Below are 25,859 nucleotides of genomic sequence, written 5' to 3'. Positions count from 1 at the left end.
AAATGCTGGTTCGAAATAACACCGATACAGCACCGATGATATTAAGCGCTTTCATAAATGATAAAGAAAGCATTTCCTTAGATGCCTGCCACTGCGCACAATCGTACATTTATCACTTTTCCGCAATAATGCTTTTTAAGCACTTTAGGCTAAATTAAATAAATACGTTTATGTAATATATAATGGTCGTTGATTGCGCAAACCAAATTTCGCCTTTCATTCACGAGCCAAAATTTGATTAATCGGCGCGACCATCTGACCCAATCCGACCGTCCACAACGAAGGCAACTCCCCGGTTTGTATCAACGTGGTTCTAATAACCAGTGCGGTTCCATTAACCGGAGCTCACTAGAGGAAGGGTCCTCGCTCTTTATCCGGAGGAGAGCTTACCACGAAGACCTTGAATGGACGAGACGCGTGTTGAATTACAGAAGGAAGAAAACCGACAGGGTTTCTTTCGTTGTTTGTTTCTTTCCTTTTTGTTCTTTTATTTTACGTTTTGCTTACGTGTTGTGTGAGTGGCTGAACGAATGGGGAAGTTTTGTGCGCGCGTTAATCCTTGAGCGAGAAGTGACTCCGACGTGCGACTACCGGCGACGCGACTCGGTGACGTAGTGATTTCAGCGAAAGAGATCTCTCTTTAAAAGTCACTCTCCCAACTGACCGCGCAGAAACTCTGGAATAAAGCTCCCGCCGTGTGACCGCGCTGTACCCGTCTTTTGATAGCACTACGAGGCCTTAAAGGTGAGCTATCCTCTTGTTCTTATTCGCGTACAACCAACCCCTTTCCCGTGTGCTCACGCGGCTGTTTGAAGTAACAACGACAACGTATACCGTCTTTGAATGTTATTTGAGAGACATCTAGAACGATCGTCGCGTGTCTGTAATTTATTCGGAATAATCATTTTGTGTAAACACACCAACTCACGGAAAGTTGTTTTTTTTTTTTGGTGGTGGTGTTATTACCCTTGATTTATAGGTTCATGGGGTTTGCGTTTCTCGTTTTTGTTTTAAAGAAAAAGAAAAAACAAGAACTGAAAATACATTATTTAATTGTACCATAGAATGCGTACTGCTTCAATGCTTTCCAGGTCTTTTCCTTTTTCAGGAATGGTTGTCATTTATGAAGTAGTTCTACCAATTTTATTATTGTTTAAAGGGGCGATGTAACAACTTTTGTACTTTGCGCAAATACCGCCTAGAACGATCCCTTACGTTAATGACCTATGAAACACGCGTTCGTTTTTCACCTCATGCAATAGAAGTCCCAGAAAGAAATTAAAGAAAAACGAGCAGGCGTTCACCCCCTCAACTCGTAGCCAGAACAAGCGGCCACGTGATCTGGAGCCGATTATATGCCGCCAATGCTGATCATAGCCAGGCGCTGGGGTTGGGGAAGCACAGGACACGCGCTGAGTTCCAGACATTGTTATGGCTCGGCTATTGTCGTCATTGCAGCGAGTGGACACGGGCCACTACCCGAATGCTTCTCGAGCTAGTAATTATCACGAGCCCAGATCGAGTGCCCACGCAATGCTCGGGTCCAATCTATGAACCGCATTCAAATATCGTCACTTGGGTGTACTGCGATCCCCACGTTACGTCATCAAATTTTGCAAAGGAGAGATTGAATGAAAATGATCGCTTTTGTCCTTGAAATTACATCGCCACAAAGGAGTTTTGTGGCTAGTGGCGCTACGTGCGAGTATCCTTGTTTCCCACTAGTACCAGTAAGCTCGTGTAAAGTGAAAAACATTCCAATTGAATATTGTTGCTCTGCTCCTTTAAGAATCTCTACGGGAGAGGTAGTGTCGCAAAAGTCGCCTATACATGATTAGCTAATTTTATTTACATATTTATTTATTTATTATATACCTACATTGCCCAGAGAGCATTATTGGATTACATGAAATAATTACGCATTACACAAAAATATAGGCTTCAGAAATAAAAATAAAAATTGTAATTCAAATTATATACCAATTGGCCCGAATTGCCATATTAAAGCGCATCTAGCACGCAAATTGTAAAATTGGAAAAAAGAATTAAAAAAAAAAACGTGGAGGAATCGAACATTTTGTGGTCCGCGTAATTTCAATCGAGAAGGGTGGGAAAAAAAATGGCTCGCCTTCTGACAATCTTTTTGTTTGATTTTACTTTTTTTTCAGGTCATCAGAAACGAGCACAATGCAACTCACCCTACAGTTGTGCGTGTTCACCTTATTAACGCTGTCCGCCACTCTCCTTCAGCTTTCTTCTGGTAAGTGGTTGACAGGTCGCTTTTATTGGCACAAGTATAATTACTTGAGCGAACTTCGTTTTGCTCAATTTAACACAAACTAATAAGCCAAAAAAAACGCGTTGTGACGAGTATTTTATTAAAGGCACGTGTTGCTTAACGTCTTCATGCAGACGTTGCACCTCAGGGTCGGTATGTTATTCCTTGCTCCTATCGGCACTGAAAGCTCAAAGGGAACCTGGAGCAGTTTCTTAAGAGAACTGAGTTTTATGTCCCCTGAATTCAGTTATCGCACTTGAATTGGGCTGAACCAAACGCAAACCGCTTTTACTTTAAAAGGGAAAAGAAAACGTGGAGGCGCATGTCCCGAGTGAAGCGGTGCCTCTGAGTCTCTGCCGCCTGTTATCTGTCCAAGTCGCCAGGACGTCGTCGTCGGCATCTCCGAGCCTGCTTAGCGGCGAGCAAGGCTCATCTGACCCCGCCCATGACGTCACTCGAGCTAATTCTTTTTTTTTATTTTTTTTTATTTGTGTTTTTCTGCGCTTGGCACGGAGCCGCGGGCGGGGTTTATGGCGCAAGTTTAATTAGCGATGACGTCGCTGCTACCAACATAACCTAAAGAAAACTTAAGAGAGAAAGGTAGTTTTAAGCTGCCTACAATCAAACTCTTACTGTTTATTTATTTTAAACATATTTAGCTTTCTTCTAAAAATGCGAGCCATGGCCAAGTTTAAGCCCCCCCACCCCATTTTTATGTTAAAATTAAAAAAAAAATGAATTTGATTTTAAATTTATTATCGCTAAGCAGCCAATGAGAATGCAGGATTCGTCAATAAGCCCGCCGGAGGAGGAATCACGAAGCAAGAGGCGTGATCAGTGCTTTACAATCTTGCGTCTTGTAGCGAACAATAATAATGATTTTTATGATTATTTCGTATCACCATTTGAAGACTTCGTCTCGTATGACGCAGTATCGCGTGTCATAAGGCGTGTCATAACCCCCACAAACGGCACTGAACGCAGTGGTGGCGCTGTTATCGATACTGCGCATGCGCACTGGCTGACTTGTTTGTAAGCAGGATGACGGTTCGTACGATGTGGAAGTCTCAAAAACGAACCAAACTTTCTACAAAAAACTGCGCGTGCAAAAAAGAAAAAGACAGCTTCGCAATTGTTGCAATTAAACCGCCAGAAAAAAAGAAGAAAAAAAAAAGGGAAAGCGTGAGGATTGACGACAACACAAAGCGATGTCGCAACTTTTGTTTTCTTAAGAAACACACTAACTTTTATACCATTTACAAAAAAACATGTATTTTTTAACATGCTACTCTTGCTACAAAAATAAAAAGCTCCTCGTCAATCGAGACCTAAGAAAGCTCGCTGACACACTTATCTCCAACCCTTAATTGTTGCGATCATCTACGCTTCACAAAACTTTTTGATACGTAGTAAACCAACTATTTTTTTTAATAAAGTCCAACCTGCCATTTGGCCGCAGTTATTGATTTGTATATGCAGGTTTCGTTACGTGGCGTTGTTGTGACAGCGCTTTTTTTTTTTTTTTTTTTCGAGTAAATGTTTGCGTGAATATAAACTCCGTTTCAGATTCGGTCAGATCGCAGCCGACGCTATATATGATCAGATGGACCCAATCAAGCTGCGGGAAAAGTCCTTCGTCACGACACTCGTCGTCTTTGTGTGTTTCATGCTATAAGCGTCTTAACCAATCACGCACACGCCGGATCATTGGGCATTTATTTTGAGTGATTGGTTTATCCGGGGAATAGCAGATGCAGGAAAACGACGGGGGCCTTGATGATACAAGTGTTTTGAAACTGCAACGTTCACCTCGTAACGTATGCCCTTGTTTGTTTGTTTGTTTTCTTGTAGGTGCACCTGCCACCACCGATGTCAGCGAAGGCGTTCAGATCAGCATCAAGCTTCCGGAAGGGGACGAAGTCGTGAAGACGGATGTGCCTAAACGGTCCGCCATTCCCGCGGTAAATTAACTCCCACGTTCATTTTTTTTTTTTATTGTGCATAGCGGTACAGAGAGGAGCCCCTTTTTTCTTTTTCTTTTTTTTTTTTTTTCTAAATGCTGATTAGTGAAAAACTATTCATCCGATTTAGAAACAATTCGTACGGTTTTACATAGTTCCGGATTCATCCATCCCCTCTGAGTAAACCGCTTCCATCCATCCACAACCATCTGAGTAAAGAGCTTCGAGTCAATCCGGAATCCATACTGTATAGATATTTTATTTGTTTCGAATGGATTCGAAACAATCCGAATACATCGTTACGGGTGAATCCGGAACAAGTTGAACGAATTGGTCTCGATAAATCCGGAACAATTTCAATACATCGTTCAGGAAAAATCTGAATGAATCGTTATGGTTGGATTTGGAATCCGCCCGGAATAATTCGCCCAGTCTGATCGCATGATTATTGATAGAGACTGATTTATACCCTTTACGCCGCTCCGTCTTCGAGATGTATGCAATCAAGCGATAACAAGCACCAGAGGTGTAACTAGTTAAGTTTGTTCAGTCCCTCTAACTGCGATCTTTGTCATCGTATATTTTCTAAGCTACAACGACATTTCAATTACGTTAGCGTTCACTTAGTTACATTTTGGAGTAACCAGTAGTTTTGTTCAAATAGAACAATTCCTCAAAATTACGCTGACGGATTCCCATTGATTTTATTTCAACGTCAGCATTACGCGTCTTTACTGCTTCCAACTCTACGTGACCTCGGACTGCTAAATGAGAAGAAAACCTGGCCGATATCTTTTCCGCGTTAGAAACTCAATAGTTGCTCAGAAACCGAGCACCCTCACATTCAAACAGTGCTCGTTAGAAGCGATCGGAACGTGGCTTCGTTATTTGTTCACACGCATGTTAAAAGGCGACTATATTATTCGTAGTGCATACCACATACTTTCGCTTTTAACTATATTTGTTACTTAGATTACACTTTAGCTCCGGTAGATGCACTGCAACTTAATAGGAAGTTTTCGTAGATCGTTTTGGCAGTCCCGCAACGCTTTCCGCAATCCGATACTCGGGACTCTACAGTCAAGGCCATGGGCGCGCAGGCGCAGTATCAGCTTCGTTGCGGCGGGCTTAGCGGAGAGGGAAGCGCGGTTTACGAAAACTCCCTAATTACTCACTAGAGTAGCTCTCACAATTCCGATAGCTTGCATTTACAGCGATAAATTGAAAGCCACGAAGGCAATTTTTTTTTTCTACGCTTGATATTTGTCACAATATTTATAGGATGTCGTTTATCTATTGGGGACTATACCAATGTATATATGACAAAAAAAAGTTGCGATACTATTGCCCTGTAATTATGTTGCTACGTGAAACGTTGTTGGTTTAGCGCTACTGGTGCTAAACCACTAGCGCTAAACTGTTTAGTGGAGTTAGTGGTTAGTTAGTGCTAGTTAGAGTTAGAGCTAGTGTTAGTCAAATTTAGTGGAGTTAGTGCTGCTAACTCCACTAATTCGCGGTCACGCTTTTTGTGGCTTCGCTTAACCTAAATACCAAGGTTATAAACGTTTCACGTTAATATACGGTCGAAAGGCCGCAAATTATACAGCATGTAAACTGTATACCCAACATCATGGTCACACGCCACGGCGCATGCGCGTCAGCGTATCAGCGGCGGGAGGTCAAACCCGCGCATTATTGGATAGGTGGTACAGTGGTTAATATATAAATAAGTACGCGATACGGCCAGTTCAGTACAAAGTTGGAACATGCAGTAGTGTCCTAATGATACTTTTTTTTTCTCCAGTGCCTACGACAGCAACCAGGAACCGTTGAAGATGTGAGTTACATTCTGCTTGTCCTTCGTTTTCATTCAACGTCGACGTATTGTTGTGAAATTTTTGTCCTTTAAAGTTCCTAAAAGTTTATATCTTTTTTTTACCCAATGTTTAGGAAAATGGACTGGTGGTTTCGGCTGACGCCTTCACAAATGTGAGTTCTCAGACTTTATTTACATTAACGAATTTGTGTAAGCTTGCCATTAGTGGATAGCGCTTTTCTGTGTTCGCTCCTCGCAAATTATAGAAGTCAGAATTCGGAATTCATACATATTATAATGCACAGGCAAATTGTGATCGTAAAATATTCAATGAAACAAGAGAGAACTTAAAAGATACATTTGTACAGGAATTTTAAAAAAAAAATAGTAAATCTCGGGAGTTGGCTGACAGAGGTAATACATAGTTATTCATAGATTAGGTTCCCACAGGGGTGAAACAAGAGGTGAGTGAATTGCACCAGGCGCTCACTCTAAAGATGGTATTCGCTGACAAGCTGTGTCTTGACTCAACCAATCAGCAGTTAGGCTCGGGCCACGTCACGTGTTCAGGGTCTCCCTGTCTGTGCATGGACACAGACAGCATGTTCACGCGGGGTGTGAGGTTAACAATTGTCGTTCAGCAAGGCCTTTCAGCACACTGTCAACTTAGGGGCGGACAAAATTTTGTATGAAGCGACAGTGTTGACACCAGGCTTCACGTTCTACAAGCTACGCCGTAGAAACAACAATAAAATACTCGACGGAATAATTAAACTTGTGGTTTATCCAGTTATAAGCATCAATTTTAAAGATACACAAACTGTCGTAAAGGGTGTAATTCAAACCATATGCTACAAGATTTAGATCTGGCGTGTTTCTTGTACCGAATAACATTACAACTTATTTCTGTCTATTGCAGTGCGCCAAAACAGAACTGACGAGGCTTCAGACTGAGATCAACAATCCCGACACTGACGATTCTTCTGAAGAAGCTCCTGAAGATGACGATGCACCGCCAGTTAAGAAAGAGGTAACATGACAGCAAAGCATTTAATAGCGTTATCGAAAGAATATATTTTAGTAGGTCATAAAGTTGATGTCCCCCTCTGATGTCCGAACACACCTTCTAAAATAGATAAGCATCACTCAGCTACGAATACTCATCTCTCAAAGACTAGTCTTAAAAGAACACCTATAGTCGGTGACAAGTCCAGTAGAGGGTCCACCTCCAGAAGACGCTCGTTGCCTCCCGTCGGGCTATAACTGCACGTGCGACGAAGTGTTGTCCAAGGCAGAAATGAGCTTGCGCTCGAGGAGACTGTTACCTATCCACTCTGATTCCTCAATTACCATCACAACCAGCCATCTTTTGACGTAGCTCCTTTTATGTTAAGGCAAGGACTCTACAGCGTGGAAAGGTCTTCAAAGACTACTCCTCACTGGAGGATATCAATGATGATGTCCCTTCATCACCTCCCACCATGCCCGCCACTCTTTACACTTTCGTAGAGAAAACACTGAACGGGAGGTGAGGAGGGACACGCCTCCTGTTCAGTGTTCATTCTGCTAAAGTGGAAAGAGTGGCGTCCTGCAGTTTTAGTCTGTCACCGACTATAAATTTTTTTTTCTAACTGATTAAATCAACGGAAAGTAACGTGCATTTTTGTTTTACACCCTTATTACGTCTTCGGCAAAGCAGAAAGAAGCGGATGTGCCAGAGGCCAAACCAGCCACCAAGGAAGAAGCACATCCCGAAGAGAAGCCCCCGCAGAAGGAAACAGAATCTGCACCCAAGCCTGAATCTGCAGCCAAGCCTGAATCTGCAGCCAAGCCTGAATCTGCAGCCAAGCCTGAATCCGCAGCAAAGCCCGGATCCGCAGCCAAGCCAGTCTTTGCTCCGCCACCAAAGATACCAGACCTGACCAGCATCACGGACGCGTTCGCCGAAGTTAAGCCGATCTCTCAGGATCCCAGCGTGCTGGGAGAAATTGTCAAGATCCTGCAAGTCATCTTCGACTTCAAGCGCGTCTTGAACGACATGCAGCGCATCCTGCACGGAGACCTCAAGGGTGTTCTTCGGGAGTACCCAGAGAGGGCACGAGGATTCTTCAAGCTTGTCCACAACCTTCATCACAGGTTCAAGGGTGCTGCGCACAAGGTCGAGGTTGTCCAGAGATCCAGGTGAGTTGGAACCCATGATCTGAGTTTTTGATTAGCGGTTTGATGACTCAGTATTTTAGGTTGTCTTGTTAATGACAACATATTGAAATATGCAACTTCGAGGGTATAAACCAGTGTTAAATTACATTCTAAGTACCCGATGCTCAAGTCGCCCATCAATTCCCAGATTGGTATACCACAGCTTTTGATATAAGAGGGTATGATGCATCTGCTCCGGTTCAGTCCCACGTGGATGCTACAATATTTCCACGTTTCAAGCTCAATTCTGCGGACTTATAATAGCTATTGGACGTCACGTTGCACATCGTTGCTTACTTTCGAGCCGACCATCGCGTAACTCGTACATAAAGGAAGGTTCACACACACTGCACAACGCTAAATCAGCAGCAGGTACAGCGATGACGCAGCGCTGACTTGTACGTAACTTACCACAGATGCAGTGCTCTACACTAATATAGAGCAGCAAAGTCAACTCTGCACCAGCAAGATCAACCCTACTTCCAACATTAATAGCGTTGAGGTAGCACCGTGATGTATGCTTGAACCGGCCTTGAGTGTCTCACGGGTTTTGAATTCGTACTTCCTCTCTTTCGCGCCAACAGCAACAAGGAGAGCAAGTACTACGGTGTCCTGGACAGCCTGCACAAGTACCTGAGCGCCGCCGCCACCTCATCCGAAGATCTCCCCAACGCGGTGTCCCTGGTCAGCACCGTCGACGCCCTCCGCACCGTCGCCATAGAACTGCAGCACCAGGCATCGGCCGTCGCCGGCCGATCCTCCGCCGCCGCCATCGAAGAAGCGCCCAAGGCATCCGACTCCGAATCTTCGAGGGTCCTCAACGACATCAAGAACGTGTTTCTCCTGATCCCGGACACCTTCCGCTCTTACACGAGGCGTAGTAAGCTGAACGGCGGTCCTGGAATCTTCAGCCCATCTCCGCTGAGTCCCCTGAGCCCCTACAGTCCCCTCAACCCCCTCTCGCCCATTGGCCCGTTCTCGGCGATCGGTTCGCTGAATCCCCTCAATCCGGTTCCTCGGGTGTCGAGGAGGTACAACGATCTCCGGACGAGCAGTCTTCGAGCTGTGGACAGCGTGTCCAAGACCCTTCTCGACCTGTTTTCGAACCGTGGTGGAGGATCCAGGAGGTTGGCAGACACCAGACACGAAGAATGAGCCAGAGACGTTGTGAATGCGAAAGTAGTTTCCAACTATTTGTGGAAGAATGTGAGCTTTTACACCAGCATGGGATCAGGGAAGAAATGATCTCTATTGAAGTAGGCGAGCCTGCAGTAGAAGCTTATGATGTAAAAAGATCTTGCTGTCCAAGAAAACTGTTTTCGGGCCGTTTGATCTCCTCCTACTTATGCTTGATGCTCCTCAAAGCATTTTGAGCTAGGATGTCAAAAATTATTATTTGGAAGTTAGTTAAATTTCCGCTATCTGTGGGCTCACATCGCTAGCCCTGTAAAAACAAATTTGTGAAAAAAAAAAAAAAAACGACAACACCGCAAAACGTGTTTTGAGGAATCGTAAATCTGCCCGAAATAATATTTTTATGCCCTTCGAGCCTGGTGCAGAATTTCGTCCACTTGATATTGTTTCATTCTTGCTCATTCTGTTCCAAAGAAGAAATGTTATTTATTTTACCCCCAACTTTTAGCGTCTATCACGTGTGATTGTTTGTAGAACAATAAAGGTTTTCTGACGCGAATAATTATCAATTTAATCAAACATATCTGGTCCTGTCAAGTTACTCTGATCTCGACCCGTAGTACTCATTTTTAGTACAAACCTATCGTTCAAGGGTTCAATCCTTCGATGTCGTACAATCGTGGTCCGTTTCTGCACATGTATTGTCAGAAATCGCAGCGTTATATGGCATATCTATAGGGAGCTCAAGTTTGTCCGCTTCCTTTACATGGGATATGGTGAGGTCAGAACGAAGAGCTCTGATTGGCTCTGACTAAAGGATAATAATGGGTAGACCTCAAAGCAAGCTGCCTGCAGATCTACACACTATCCTTCAATCAGAGCCACTCAGAGTTCGGCATTCAACACAACCACTTGCTCAAGAGCCAGACGAACTTGCGCTCAGCATATGCATAAGGAATCTGATTAAATCAACAACCAAGTGAAATTGCGAATTCTCGTTAGTCTATTGGCTAACCTGTCTGAAAGCCACAGGAAGGAATCGGAGAATATTCCATCGCATCTCTCATAACTTCAAGAGAATTGTATCTAAATACGATGTGCCGGTTGTGTTTTCAGCCCCCGACAAGCTAACAAAGCTTTGCCCCAAAGACAACACCCCGTGCACAAAGCCTGACAAATGCAGTGTTCGGCACTGCAACAAATACGTCAACTGTTGCAGCGGAGTCGTGTATTTGATCCCGTTCACCTGTGGGAAGGTTTATGTGGGACAGTCGGGAAGATGTATCAACGTAAGAACTCAGAGGACAAGCGCTATCTCTAAAATCCTCTCCGTCGTGGCATCTCGCTCTACGTGTGAGGGACTGTGGATGGCTCTACGTGTGAGGGACTGTGGACTCCCAGGAGACTAGGGAGAAGGAAGTGACGTAGGTGTGAATGAACGTGTCTTAGCAACTTCTGCAGATACCGTCATCAGCGACTACACCAATCAAGTTCCAAAGAGCGTTGTTGACGTCACTTCCTTCTCCCCAGTCTCCTGGGAGTCCAAAACATGCAACATAGCCCCCCAGCACAAGGATCCTGAGCAGGTGTCCAGATAAGCGAACTCGTGAGAATCTTGAGGCTGAAGTCATTGCGACCAAAGGAGACGCCTGCATCAGTGCTCCATCGGTGAATTTGTCATCAAAAGAATTAGAAGATCGTGAAATATTTTTTCTTATTCTTAATTTGCTTTGCCTTCCTCTTTCTTCTTTTTTCTTAATTTTTTCACAGCCATTTTTTTTTCATTGTTACTTTAATCATGCACACCATTTCCTTTTGTTTTTACTAATTTCCTTTTTTTTGCATTTTTAAATTCTCAGTTTTTTTTTTTAGATACTTTCACTCCTTTCTCATAAATATTTGTAACATTTAATGTTAGAAAATCTTTAGTGTCTTCGTCTTCCTCATCTTCGGAATTAAAACGTCAGTTGCGAGTAACCGCTTGTGCTGTGTAGTCTCCCTCTTGTCCTTGTCTTTCGCGTTTTTTTTTTTTTTTTTTTTTTTAATTTCGTAAAGTTTAACCAACTAGGCCATCAAATCATTTTGTTACATGCGCTGTTTTTCTGTGGTGCAGCATATCGGACTCTGCGAATGCGTCCACAGCTGAGTGACTCAGCATTTTACGCCCGGGTGATAAGTGATGCGAAGGTCTACAGCGCTGGCTGCAGTCGTTAATCTGAAACGGAATATATCAGCGCTCATGTACGCGCAGACATTAGACGCGAGCGTGGCGCTCGCGGCTAGACTGCCAGGGGGAAGTGGAAGACGCCAAGACGTATAGTGCCTGACGGTGATGCTCTGACATAATCGGCTTGCACCTGGATAAAAAAAGACGCAAAAGAATATACATATATAAAGATTGCCTAGGACGGAGCTAAAAGGGAATAAAAAAAGAGAGAGAGAGCCTTTGTGTTATGGCCAGAGACGTGTTTCCTCGTAGGTACTACGCGCAAACACTCTTTTCTAATGCCTCCTCGTACTCTTGGGTTTCTAATTGGCGTGTTTGTCCGTCCTTTCGAAGGACGACGCGTGTTTGTACCTGTGGCAAAATGCTGGCAGGTGCTCGTCGTGAGAGCCTGGAATTATGGCAGTGCTGCGAAGTCATTGCTTTTCTTGCGCGTGTCCGTTTCTCTTTTCTTTTTTTTTTCTTTTTTTAAGCTTGACCCTCTTGAAAAGTACGCGCCATCTAGTTGCCGTTGCGCCGATTATCCAAGACCGCCATAATTCGGACATGTACTCTGAGCACGTATTGGACACGGTATATGCTTGCGTCGGCGTTCGGCGTGAACTCAGCTCCTGTCGTACCGAAAACGAGTGCTGCATCAGTGTTCGACGAAGACTCAGATCCAATCACACGCTTTGTGACCGGGAAATGGCGACCGCCAGTCTCACTTGATGAACTTCTAAAAATGACCCATTTGCTTTAGGATTGTGAGTACGTGGTCGTCGAAATGCCGAAGGAGGACTCTTAAAGATTAAAGAGACCGAAATGACGCACTGTTTCCCATTAAAGGCTGCAGACTCGCAAAACAACCGGTGACTCACCGAACTGATTCGTTTCCGTCGCTTTTAAACTCGACTCGTGGAGAAAATGCGTAGACGAGGGGACGTTATCGCTAGGCATAAACGCTGACGCATTTGCGTCATAGATTCCCAACAACATGTCGTGAGGTCGTCGTCTATGCTCCACTAACCAACGGGATGACGTAGAAAGGACGTGTTGATTAACATTAACCTCCTTTAGTATTCTTAAAAAGAAATAAACGGAAGTCTCAAAGAAGGAAAAGAAGAAGATGGCAAAGATATGGTGAGTCTGCTGGACGATTCTCCTTCACGTGTGTTCCAGAATTATTCGAAATTAACAAAACGAGCACGTACCAATCGTCACTATCGTGTTGTGAGGATCGTTTCTCACCTATCGACTTACATATCGTTCGTTTGAAGTGTGCATTAAATTCGAATGGCTGTACATCCACAGCGACTAAAGGCTAGTTAAATGGAACCCTGGCCCTGTCGGTATTGATACTCTTTATTTAGCGTTATAGGCCTATAGCGCTACATCAGAAAAGGCCGCAGGCCCTCGCTCATGTGTTTTTTATTATTCGGAAATTACTAATCAAAGCGTACATATATTCTACGAAACACCCGTTTCTTAGAAGATATTTTGATTTCCTTGATAATAGGAACGTAGTACCGGCGTCGGTATTGTACCAGGTCGTTAAAAACGGTAACCACCAACACACTGATATTCAACAATCGTCAATCGCGGTGTTCTAAAAATGTTTCGATGTCACTAAAGAAAAATAAATTGACGCCTTCGGTTACAAAAAAAGTACAATGAAGGATGTACTACATGAGACCACACTGAAATATTCTAGGTATGTGGATCAGTAAACACAAACTCAAAAACAAAACTAGTGGTGGAAAAATTCGACGCAGTATGACCTTGGGGATGGTTAAGAAGCGCACACAAAGAGACGAGGACAAACGAGGAAGGAACAGAGAACACAGACAGGTGCGCACTCACAGCTCTGGTATATTAAGTGAAGAAAAGAAAGATGAAGCACAATTGACCTTGGGGGTTGTGAGCTGAACGATTTGCGCGCCTAGCTTAAAGAGACAACGCAATGTCTCGTTTTAAGGATGCTCAACGACTGGCGCCTGTGTTCAAGACCGGCGTTTAAGACCCTATATCTGCCGTTGAGCAGTAGCAGACAGTTTGAAGATCGATAAATAACTCTATTTCACTTCTAGAAAACGAAAACAAATTCATGTAGCGCATTTTTCTTTTTTTAATTCTGGCTGTTGCTGCGTGAACAAGATTTTAGTAAGCATCACTGCATATATTTCCTGCTAACTGCTTATTGCATGCAAACCTAGATTGATTTTCTTCAATCATCTTTAAATAAGCACTTGGTATTTCTAATACCTTCTATATTTGAAACAAAACGAAAAGTTGAGAAAGCTGTCATGAGGATCAAATGAATGGCCATCAGATGTGAGTACCCAAGTCGCAAGCCGCAGGACCATAGTTACTTTCTGCGATAGTCTACTTATATCTATGGGCTCTAAGCAGCCTATAAAACCAAACATTTCATTCATACAGGGCCGATTTCAATATTAAAGCCGGTGTCAAAAATCAACTGCCTCGGAACTATCGCAGACACCATCGAAGCCCTTCTCCTCGTCTGATGGCGCTCTCTATACGTCTGCGATATTCTAAAATATTCTGAGCTTAAATGGTAAAACAAATAGGCTAGGTGGCGTAAGCTACCGCCCGATCCAAAGGGCTCAGCCAGATTCATCCATCCATCCATCGATAGTTCCCAGGTAATCGAACTTTTGATACCGATTTTAATGGAGAAATCGGCCAAACATGCGTGTAATGTTTGGTTTTAGAGGATACTTACAGCCCATATATTGAGTTATCCCCCTAATTCTATTGAAAAATCCGGCAAAAACTTCCAGTGACACTTTCTGCGATAGTCTATAGACTATCGCAAAAAGTGTTCGAGCGAATTGGGCCAATCAGTACGAGCCATATCCGCAGCGTAATGGCGCTCGTCATCTTTCTGTTTGTGTGCTATCGTCTGCCAAACCAATAAAACGCAAAGGATGCATCGTTACAGTTTGTTCCTAAGTGGGTATGTGTATGGTTTGGAGACTTTGACTTTGCTCTTCACTAAAGACTGGGTCACACTGCTAACACATCATACAAAAGACAGTCCGCATAAGGATTCGAACCCGAGTCATCGCGAGATTTGTGCTTCGAATGCCGCATGACAATGAGTTCAAGGAGGAAACTTTGGCACGCGGACTTCGAACCATGGACATTGCGGTGACTCGTGGTTGCAGACTGTCGTTTGTATGACGCTTCAGACGGGGCAATATCTCCCAGCAACTTGACGTCGCAACACCATAAACACGGGCCGCCCGAGTTCACAAGCAGCATCCGAATTGCTACGGTTTGCCATCATCATCATCGTTAACTTTTAATTTTCTTGCACTGTTTAGACACGCAGTTACGCGCTATAAACGTGTTTTTATGTCTGTAAATGGCGTTTAGAATACTAAGTCATCTTTCTGAAAGGATTTATTCCCAGCAACTATTCCTTCCAAACCAGAACCGAGACTTTGGCTGTCGTGATCACTACCACAGGGGTGCGAGTTGAAAATATCGCGTATCTGATTGGCCGCTGCCGCTTCCAACGTCTCTGAGTTGTCCAAGTTGCTCGTCCGTTTCCAAACCGGACTCGAAACGGATCTAGGGAAAGCCCGGGAACAACTCGCCAGCAACACCGATATTGCTGGGAAAAATTACCCCGTCTTATGGTGAAACGAAGCATGGTCCGGTAAATTCTTTTAGAGCACAGCTCTTAGGGGCCCGTTCCCGGCTTGAGCGGCGTCGGCGTCGCCGTCGCCGTCGGCGTCGGCGTAACCAAGGTCATCCCAAGGTCACGTGGCCCCCAAGGTCATCCCAAGGTCACGTGACCCCCAAGGTCACGTGACACCCAAAGTCACGTGACCCCCTGAGGTCACGTGACCCCCCGAGGTCACGTGACCCCCCCCCGGTCACGTGACACCCCCAGGTCACGTGACCCCCGTCGAGGTCACGTGACCTCCCCGATGACGTCATCGATGACGTCACTTGCATCCGCATCGTCATCGTCATCATCACTGATGATGTCACCAGTGACGTCATCAGTGATGATGACGATGACGATGCGGATGCAAGTGACGTCACTGATGACGTCATCAGTGATGATGACGATGACGATGCGAATGCCGGTGAGGTCATCAGTGACGTCACTGATGACGTCATCAGTGATGATGACGATGACGATGCGGATGCCGGTGACGTCATCGATGACGTCATCGGGGAGGTCACGTGACCTCGGCGGGGGTCACGTGACCCTGGGGGTGTCACGTGACTTCGGGGGGGCATCCGCATCGTCATCGTCATCACAGATGACGTCATCAGTGACGTCACTGATGACGTCACCGACATCCGCATCGTCATCGTCATCATCGCTGATGACGTCATCAGTGACGTCACTGATGACATCATCGGCATGGTCACGTGACTCCCCAAGGTCACGTGACCCCCCCCCCAGGTCACTTCACCCCCCAGTACCCTTCCCTCCTCCTCCTCAAGAGCTGCGCTCTAATTCGGTGTTACAGGGAGTTGTAAACGGCTTTCACTTTTTTAACAAGTCTTTTTTTTTTTTTCTTTAGAGCGCAGTTTTTAGCTAGCCGTTTCGGGGTTGAGCGGCGTCGGCGTCGGCGTCAGCGTCGGCGTAACCGCGCGTTGCATTATGGGACGTTTCCCCGCTAAATTTAGCAGGGAAATTAACGTCACGTGACCACTGACGTCACGTGACCTCCCGCTAAATTTAGCGGGGGAGATGACGCCACGACTTCGTGTCACGTCACCCACGAACAAATTCAGCCGCAGGAGGAGAAAAGGAAAGGAGGAGGAGGAGGGAAGGAGGAGGGGAGGATGACGGGGGAAGGTGAGGAGAAGGAGAGGAGCAGATAGAGGAGGAGGGGCATACCCTCCCAGTGATGTGATTGACCTAAGCCATTTTGGAGCACCTTTCGGAGCAGCCAAAACAGTGTTTTGGAGCAGCAGATGTGGCCTTTGGAGCAGATATGCTTATAAAAATTAAAATATTCGTTTTCAGTGCTGTACATACGGAGGGCACTTTGTGATACGTTGTGTTCTGATGTAGCGTGTTGTGACGGAACTCGCTGCTTGTGTTTTAGAGCGCAGCTCTTAGGGGCCCGTTTCCGGCTTGAGCGGCGTCGCCGTCGCCGTCGCCGTCGGCGTAACCGCGCGGTGCATCATGGGAAATGTCCCATAATGCACCGCGCGAGCCCCCACCGAGGTCACGTGACCCCCCCGAAGTCACGTGACCCCCCTCCTCGAGGTCACGTGACCCCTTGAGGTCACGTGACCCCTCGAGGTCACGTGACCCCCCGAGGTCACGTGACCCCCTGATGTTGCGTGACCCTCCGATGACGTCATCGTCACTGATGACGTCACCGGCATCCGCATCGTCATCGTCATCATCACTGATGACGTTACCGACATCCGCATCGTCATCGTCATCATCACTGAGGACGTCATCAGTGACGTCACTGATGTCGTCACCGGCATCCGCATCGTCATCGTCATCATCACTGATGACGTCATCATCACTGATGACGTCACCGGCATCCACATCGTCATCGTCATCATCACTGATGACGTCATCATCACTGATGACGTCACCGGCATCCACATCGTCATCATCACTGATGACGTCACCGGCATCCACATCGCCATCGTCATCATCACTGATGACGTCACCGGCATCCACATCGTCATCATCACTGATGACGTCACCGGCATCCACATCGTCATCGTTATCATCACTGATGACGTCACCGGCATCCGCATCGTCATCGTCATCATCACTGATGACGTTACCGACATCCGCATCGTCATCGTCATCATCACTGATGACGTCACCAGTGACGTCACTGATGTCGTCACCGGCATCCGCATCGTCATCGTCATCATCACTGATGACGTCATCAGTGACGTCACTGATGTCGTCACCGGCATCCGCATCGTCATCGTCATCATCACTGATGACGTCATCAGCGACGTCGCTGATGACGTCACCGACATTCGCATCGTCATCGTCATCATCACTGGTGAAGTCATCAGTGACGTCACTAATGACGTCATCGGTACCCGCATCGTCATCGTCACTGATGACGTCATCAGTGACGTCAGTGATGACATCATCGGCATTGGGTGTCACGTGACCCCCAAGGTTACGTGACCCCCAAGGTCACGTGACCCCCCCCCCTGGCTAGTTTAACCCCCCCAGTGCCCTTCCCTCCTCCTCCTCAAGAGCTGCGCTCTAATTCGGCGTTACAGGGAGTTGTAAGCGGCTTTCACTTTTTTTACTGCTGAGACATACCACAAGTGTACAGTGCTGTAGGCATTGCCGAGCAATTTCGAAAAACCGCTTGCCACCATTTGACTGGTTCCCGACGTGCCAGATTTTCGTCAAAAATAAGCGAACATAAAACAATGGATTGCAAGCGTCCCGGCTGGTGCTTCTGTGGTCCAATCATGTTCGCATGCACGTGAGGCCAACTTCGGCAGGCCTGCAGTTGCGCGAGCTTCGTCGCGCGAGCTGAGACCACGGCTGTTCGATCGAAACCGAAACCATGTCACTCCGCTCTGTCGCCAACTGATCCCCAAAATTGTATGCAAAATGTAACTGTCGAGCATACGACAATGAACAGTCCAGGGGTGTGTGCTTGCCAGGCCGGCAAACAAGGTGCAAGCTAAACATACAAGAAGAAAAGTGGGAAAAAAAGTACCTGAGCTATCGATGCAGGGGCGGATTTAGAGGGGGGGTCCGGATGTCCTGACCCCCCTCTTGATTTCTGCATGTGTGAAATTTGGGGCGTAAAACGAAGGAGAGGGGGAGGGGTTCCTAAGCATATAGTACATTGACCAACACCTGACCCCTCCCTCAGGAAATTCCTGCATCCGCCCCTGCGATGCAAGACATCGCGAGCCAGGGTCAAAAAGTTCCTGGAGCGCTTTATGCAACGACTGAACTCGAGACAAACAAGCGCGCAGTGCAGGTTCAGCGTGCAGGCATTGCCTTCTTTGCTTTAGCTAACTTCTTTTCATCAACCTTCTTTCGGGGCAGATTTTTCACGTACCGGGGTCCCCCTCGAAAAAAAGCTCACCAACAGAACCCTAGGTAATCAATACTTCGACACAGCAATCTTTGAGTTAAAGCGGGATTTTTGTAGTAACGTATGATTAAAACAAGAACAGAAATGTTGATGAACATGCGGCAGTCCTTACGCTTTAGTTTAGAAGGCGCCATAACTGCAATGACGTGGGGACGGCAACACCCAACGTCGCACGACCACGGTGACTGGAAGGCAGGGACCAAACATAGTTTTCGCACGGTCGTTGCTTTCAGGAGAGAGTCTTTCAGCTCACAAAGTAACTCCCGCCGCGCAAAAACGTGGTTTCGTTTCACAGCACATGGCTGGTGCCTGGCACGCTAGCGTCGGAGCGTCCGCACACACCCGCGTCTATCATAGAAAAAAAAAAAGAGGCACGAGACGAGATTTACGAGACGAAAGAGCGAAACGCAAGTCGGCGAGAAAGCCATGCAAGACCGGATGGACGATTAATGCAGGGTACTTATACTCCGCGACAACTTTTCTTGGCAATGCAGTGGAAGGTACAGGCCCGCGTCCCCACTCCCAGTTTGAGTGTACGCAGGCTCTCCTCCTCCCCCATTTCCGGGGAGAGGAGGAGAGCCCGCGCACACTCAAAATGGGAGAGGGACGCGGGCCTGTGCCTTCCACTGCATTGCCAAGAAAAGTTGTCGCGGAGTATAGACCTTTGCAGAAACAGCTCGCTGGCCGCCGCCATTTTGCGACTCGAGCGACCCCTATCAGCCGAAAATTTCTGCCACCCGCCTGAGCTGTGGAAACCCGGTCAGCGCGACTCCCCATCTGCATTGTGTGTTCGGAGTTCGCCGGCTTTCCTTGAAAGTGCTTACTCTATTTGCCGTTTCAGGATGCTTGCGTGTTTTTGTAATCTTCCACTGTGAGAACCAGGGAATACCAGGGCTTGTAGCCTGCTGGACCTTCGCAGGAAACGAAGGAAGAGAGCGAGCGAAGAAAGCGAACGTCAAGCAGCCCGCGACGCGGGCCGTTCGACGTTCTTCGAGGATTATTTCCGTTGAGATAATCTCCGAAAAGCCTTCCCGGCTATGTTCCCGGTCTTGGGGAGAGGTATACCGATAGGGTTCGGGGAATGGGAACTGAATAGACACATTCGTTCATTTGCTTTAGTGCTGTGTAAAAAAAAAAAAAAAACACTCTTCAAAACGTGCCCCAAGACAAGCCGGATTCCGTCCGTCCGTCGTGAAGTGACTGTCGTCGGCACTGTATATTGGATATGCTGTGTTATTTGAGACCTTTCTCAAATCCTGTTCGGATAACGCGGCACCGTGGGGTACGTACAATATATGAAAAAACAGTTAGGACTAGGGTGCCTACATGTTTCCACCCTAGTTAGGACGCACCCTAGTTAGGACGCAGGCGAGCTGGTGTAAGTTTGTTGTTCGATTGATGAGACTCGTTGAATTTCATATAGTGAGGAGGCAATACCCATGCGGTTCGGCTATCCTCTGGTGTGATCAAATATGTTAGGCAGTTACGATCTTTGTAGGTTGACACGGCTGAGTGTATGGTGCCGTTAAAAAGATCAGCATAAAATGAAACAAACATCCCAGTTGCATTTGTTCTGTCGCGCACGGACTCGCCGAAAATAGCTTTCATTTGTTTGTTTTTGATCTCGAAAATAGTTCAACGCTTTCTTAATAATTTCGAGAAATACTCTTCGCCATAGAACGCAAAAGAAAAAATAAAGCGAGGCGATTTTGCCGCCACAGGCGTCCGACATTGCTCCTACGCAGGCTGCCACAGCCTACTGACGAGAAAACCCACAGCTCAGCGCAGTCGGGCAACACTGACGTACACTCTCAAAACCAGGGATGAGTGCTGGAAATCGCTTCGTTCGAGACTGCCTCTGGAAAGGTCTATAGTGTCGGGCTCAATTGCTCAATTGCACATACTCAGTTACGGTACAGTGTTTAGTTTCGGTTATGAAAGGCGACCAAAGTTGGTCTTTTGGCACAGGTTTGGCGCAGATTACCCCTATTTTGGCAATATGTAGCAGGTTAGCCCCTTGGCGCAGTTCGGCGCATGGCGCAGCAATCACATCACTGCCCTCTCCTCCTCAAGAGCTGCGCTCTATTTTCGCATTACAGAGATTTGTAAACGTCTTTCATTTTTTATGTCAGCGATGATTCAGCAACCTTCGTCGCCTCCAGATGGTTTTGACAAACAATCACTGCTCCGAATAACATTCGGGACGACTGTGCATAGACCAACACGCGGCGCTGACGTCAGGCCGCGGCGGTGGCGCTGCTGTCGACGCCGCGCATGCACAAACACCTGACGCGAACCCAGTTTCTGCGCGCGCGCAGTGCTTCCTTCTGATGTGTTGAAAACACGGGCTCGTTTGGAAACAGCGCCTGTACTTTATGTCTCGCTATCATCCACACAGGAGAACTCGCGAGTGCGGCCCGGTGGCGATGACCCTGGCCGCTGCGCTGTCGGTGGCCTGTCTGGTGTCCTTCTGGCTGCTCAGACAAACTGGTGAGCCTGGCACGGCACGCGGGAGGTTTCGATGTCACTGCCCTGTCCTAAATATGGCGGAACTTCCGCCGCAGCTGGGGTTTGAGCCGCCGGCGGGTCCGCCGCGAAGCGAAGTGTATACGAGTGGGCCAGGTAGGTTAACATATCTTTGGTATGAGCCGCCGCAGACTGTCACCGCGAAGCGGTGTGAACGGGTGGGCCGGGTAGGTCAACACGCGCCCCAGTGATACTCGCGTGACGTAGGAGGCTCCGCCATATATAGGACAGGCCAGCGACATCAATGCCCCACACGGGTGTTTACGCGGTGTTCTTTGTTCTCAATGGATCGTGAAACCGTAATCTTGGCCAAGTAAACAAAACACAAATATATGACATTAAAGATCAAAAAGAAACCAATTAACTCATATGACCGATATTCCATAATGCCCTAAGGGAAAGGACCAAGAGTATGACCGTATGCATTTTTCTCAACTAAGAACTCACAAGTCAGTTTCACGGTTGGCTATGGTTGTTTACCATCTCTCCGGCCAGAATGCCATAAAAATGGCATTTCTTTCAATCCATCTGTCCTTAATTCCTTGCCAAGAAGCGATATTATAATTAAATAAATGTGATGCGCGCACAGCAGCCGACAGTATTTTGGTTTGTATATATGTGCATAATACGTGCACGAAACAAGGAATACACCCTCGAACCGCCTAAAATTGTAAAGTTTAATGATAAAGCTACTGCATTTTCACAGGCTTCTTCATATGGGTTTTTCGTACGCGGATATAGGTTGTATGAGTGCATAGGTTTTATTTTTTTTATTTTAGTAGGGTCGTAGCTATGCAGTGACAAGATGACGATGATAGTCGACAACCATGACGATCATGATGCTAATAATAATGAAAATAATTCTGATAACTAACAATAATGATGACGATGATGGTGCCAGTGTTAATTATTTGTCGGGTCGTTCATCTGAGCCCAGTTGAAGACGGCATTCAATGACTGATTGAAACCACGCACGATGTTAGACTTGATGATCAGCTGGAGTGTAGACTGTATCATACGAAACGTGGGTTACGCAGCAACAGGTACCGGGAAGGCCCACGCACCACACAATGCGATAGCCCCTGGACATCTGCCGGAGAGGCCAAGGACAGCGCTGTCGTCACGGGGCAACTGGCGTCTCTGCGGCACGGCACAGTGCAACCAGGAAGGTATTTTAAGAAACCGCAGGAGTGGTTTATTACGTTCAAGCGTTTGCTTACGACCGAGTTCTCGTGATCTCTTACGGCGAGAGAACTCGCTGGCACTCTGGCGCCATCTATAAGGTGACCCATGAACTACATTTCACAAGAGCGAAGGTTTTGAAGTAAATGCGAGATCAAATGTACGTACCAGGCACGTAGCCAGGGGGGCGGCCCATGCCCCCCCCCCCCCCCCCCCCGGCCCGAAATCTTCGATTTTGCTGGGACCTCCTCTCCCACCTCCCCCCTCATACAGCATTTTGTCATGGGCGGGGCCCCCTCGAGACAAAATCCTGGCTACATGCCTGTGACGTATTCTCTTCAGGAAATAGAGATATAGTCGTTTATAACGTTGGCAAAGGTTTTGTTGTTGTTGCTTTTAAGCCGAAAAATAAAGAATAAAATGCGAAAGATAATAAAACTACGGAAATTCCAGAGTGTTCCACGGCTATCAGATAAATGGCGCCGGTGTGTTCACTCGTCGTAAGAGAGCTTAGGAGGTTTTAAGGCAACCGGTCGTATGGAGTTCCAAATGTGTGGACCAGCCTATAGTCGATCTTATCGGCGAATGCTGCAATATCATTGGCCGGGAAGCGATAATAAGATGTTCGGGTCTTGCAGGGGCTTTCGTTAAGCTGTCGGTGACTGCAGCCCCAGGGCAGTGAACGGGTCGGCTGCTAGCCAGCGCGACTGGTGACCAAAATGGGCAGCTCTGGGGCGGCCTAACCACCAAATGATTGGACACGAGCGCTACGTCAGAGTTAGACAGGGCGCTCGGAGTTTCGAGCTCGAGATCGGGGCCAATGATTGCGGTCGCGGACCGTCTCAGTGTTGCAAAAATGGTCCATAAGATGGCGCCAACTGCCTAACCAAACTTCGTTGCCCGGTGGGCATGGCATAATGGCGACGCGCGCCGCACATGCCGACCACAGCGACCAAAAGTGTCGCTCTGGTCGTCCTTGGTCAAACGCTCAACATGGCGTCTTTCAGGGAATTGTTTTTGCTTCGACCGATGGAAATAGGAGTATTGTGAGACTGTCAACTTTGCCACGGTGTTAGTTGGAGAATGCGATGACTTCAAGCTTCCCAACTAATGAACTTGACGACCGCAAATGATAATAAGTAGCGAGGACTGCAACTTGTAACGTCGCGACAAGGCAAATTCTGGTCGTGGCGTTACGGAAGGGGGCCATGAGAAGGCGCCACCGACACATGTCAGCACTAAAAGTTTTCCGCATAATACGTCCATGCGTCTGTATAAATGTATCTTGTTGGTATAAGGTGGAATGCTCTCAACTTCTCAAACGTTTTATTTCTTGTGTTACGTTTTAGCTCAAATGGTGTGGCGTATTTTATGAGAAATTGTCGATGAACTCACATAAATCCGAAGCCTTCTTCTGAATGTTCGCCACTTGCAAACGCCCATCAGTCTCATGTATATGCTCAACAAAAAAAATGTTTTGCAAGCTTGATCGTGCTGACAAAGGCTGGGGAGGTGCAGACAATCTGTTGGAGCCCAAACTACCAGAACGCAGAAATGGACGTCACGTCGATTTCCCCCGTTAAAGGAGAAATTGACGTCACGTGACTTCGAATCGTATGATGTGGCCACGCCACCTGACATCAATTCAAAGGGGAAAGTGACGTCAAGTGACTTGGAGTCACATGACGTGGTCATCTGACGTCAATTTCCCCGCTAAATTTAGTGGTAAAATTGACTTCACGCGACATCGCTTCCCCACTAATATTAACGGGGAAATGGACGTCACGTGGCTTGTTTCCCAGCTAAATTTAGCGGATAAAAATTTCGTTACTTGATATCAATTTTTTTTCTCTAAATTTAGCGGGAAACTTCAGGTGACGGTTTTTCGTGCGGTTTCCTCGTTCAGCTGATAAAAGACATTGTGTGTTTAAAAAAGAAAAAAAAAACTTGGATCTTGGTTGCAGCTGCGCGTCTCAACGCTTCCGTTGACTGGAGCGTTCCCCCGTGCTGGGATCCCTACGCGCATGCCTGTGGCTCCGGACGCTCCCCGATGCCGGAGTTGATACAACACGACGAAAGCACCCTGGCAGGTGAGTGAGCTCTGATGGGATCATTCAGACAGCGTCAAAAGCTCAACCGTAATGATGTTCGTCGTGTATCTGTACGTGATCTGCCATCGCTCAACCAATCATAAACTGAAAAGGCCTAGTGACTTGCACCTTCGACGCTGCTTGATTGGCCTATACCTCGCACTGCCGGCTGCGTCTGTACGTAAAGGCTGACCAGACTCGAGAATCTGCAAGGCAGAAGCTCCCCCTAACCATGGGGGAGAAGGAAGCGGGGAAAAGTGGAAAGCGCGAACTGGTCGTCGGTCTTTAAAGGGACACTGACATCCCCCAAAATTTGTTTTTAATTTTTTGCCAGGCGCTTCATTATGGTGTTGGAGGACTACCCAATTATTATTTTGCAACAGAGTAGCGTATTTTTTTTATAAAGCCAAAAGACGCAACTGCTCGAAACCGAAACCGAAACCCGACGGAGGTCGGAGAAGTGGAGAGAAGAGAGTGAGTGGCGGAAGTCACGTGGCTACACCCGACCGTGTTTTTTTTTTTTTTTTTTTCTCTTTCCCGGTAGCAGACGACATGCGGCGTATGGGAACTGTTCGCCGTGGGATTCTTTTGCAGTTATGTATGTTCCGCTCGTTGTTCTGTACTCCAAGATGAGTTGTTTTGTACATTGAGGAGTTAGAGATGAGTAGTGAGTGCCCGTGGTGAATTTTGATCGGCTCTGAAAAGAATACACCCAAGATGTTGCGTGAAGAGCTGGCTCACATGTCCCGCGTCCGACACAGAAGTGGCATTGTGCGGCAGAGTTTCCGAAAGATCAACGGGATCGGGACCAATGGCTGGCTGCAATTCCTGTAGACCATTTACGGGCACCTCGGAAAGCGGACACTACCTGATTTATATGCTCCTTGCATTTTGTGGAGAGTGATTACATTGAGTTAGCAGGTGTGAAAAAGGAGATCCCATACCATTTAATTCAGCGAGGTGCCGTCCACAACATTTGTTTCTTATATTTTTTTTGTTTGTTTCTTCAGTAATAATTGTAAAAAAAAAAGATATGTAAACATAATAAAATATTTGAAAAAAAAAAAAAAAAAAAGGTTTCACGGGGAATCGAACTCGGTCCCACCGCGTGAGAAGGGGACGTCTTTCCCACTGAGCTACAGGAGCATATCTAAACTGGGGTATCTCTTTCCTTAGTAATAATTCAGCCGATAAACTGTAAGTTGGAAAGTTTGCTGCCGATTTTCCTCTAGCAAAAGCACTCCCGGGTCGAAGTCGGGATGCACCACGCATTGGCGACATTCTCACCCAGTAAAAAAATCGTACGCGTGCATATTCAACTCGAAGTAGACACGTTGCGCTTGACGTTTGCGCGAGCGATGTCT

General features: G+C 46.7%; 1 protein-coding gene across 1 annotated transcript; it reads left to right on the top strand.

Moving 5' to 3' along the window:
- The first annotated feature begins 417 nt into the window (after positions 1-417).
- Positions 418-9,967, top strand: LOC115308923. The gene is made up of 8 exons (XM_029967045.3): positions 418-744; positions 2,169-2,260; positions 4,130-4,239; positions 6,044-6,076; positions 6,190-6,228; positions 6,975-7,085; positions 7,755-8,236; positions 8,839-9,967. The coding sequence occupies exons 2-8, from the start codon at positions 2,188-2,190 to the stop codon at positions 9,407-9,409; spliced, it is 1,419 nt and encodes a 472-aa protein (XP_029822905.2). The 5' UTR covers positions 418-744; positions 2,169-2,187; the 3' UTR covers positions 9,410-9,967.
- Positions 9,968-25,859: the final 15,892 nt, after the last annotated feature.

The sequence above is a fragment of the Ixodes scapularis genome, unplaced genomic scaffold, assembly GCF_016920785.2.
Source record: "Ixodes scapularis isolate PalLabHiFi unplaced genomic scaffold, ASM1692078v2 PGA_scaffold4__175_contigs__length_147842914, whole genome shotgun sequence".
Taxonomy (NCBI): Eukaryota; Metazoa; Arthropoda; class Arachnida; order Ixodida; family Ixodidae; genus Ixodes; species Ixodes scapularis.
The sequence above is the reverse complement of the archived record's forward strand: the minus strand, read 5'-3'. Positions and strand labels throughout refer to the sequence as shown.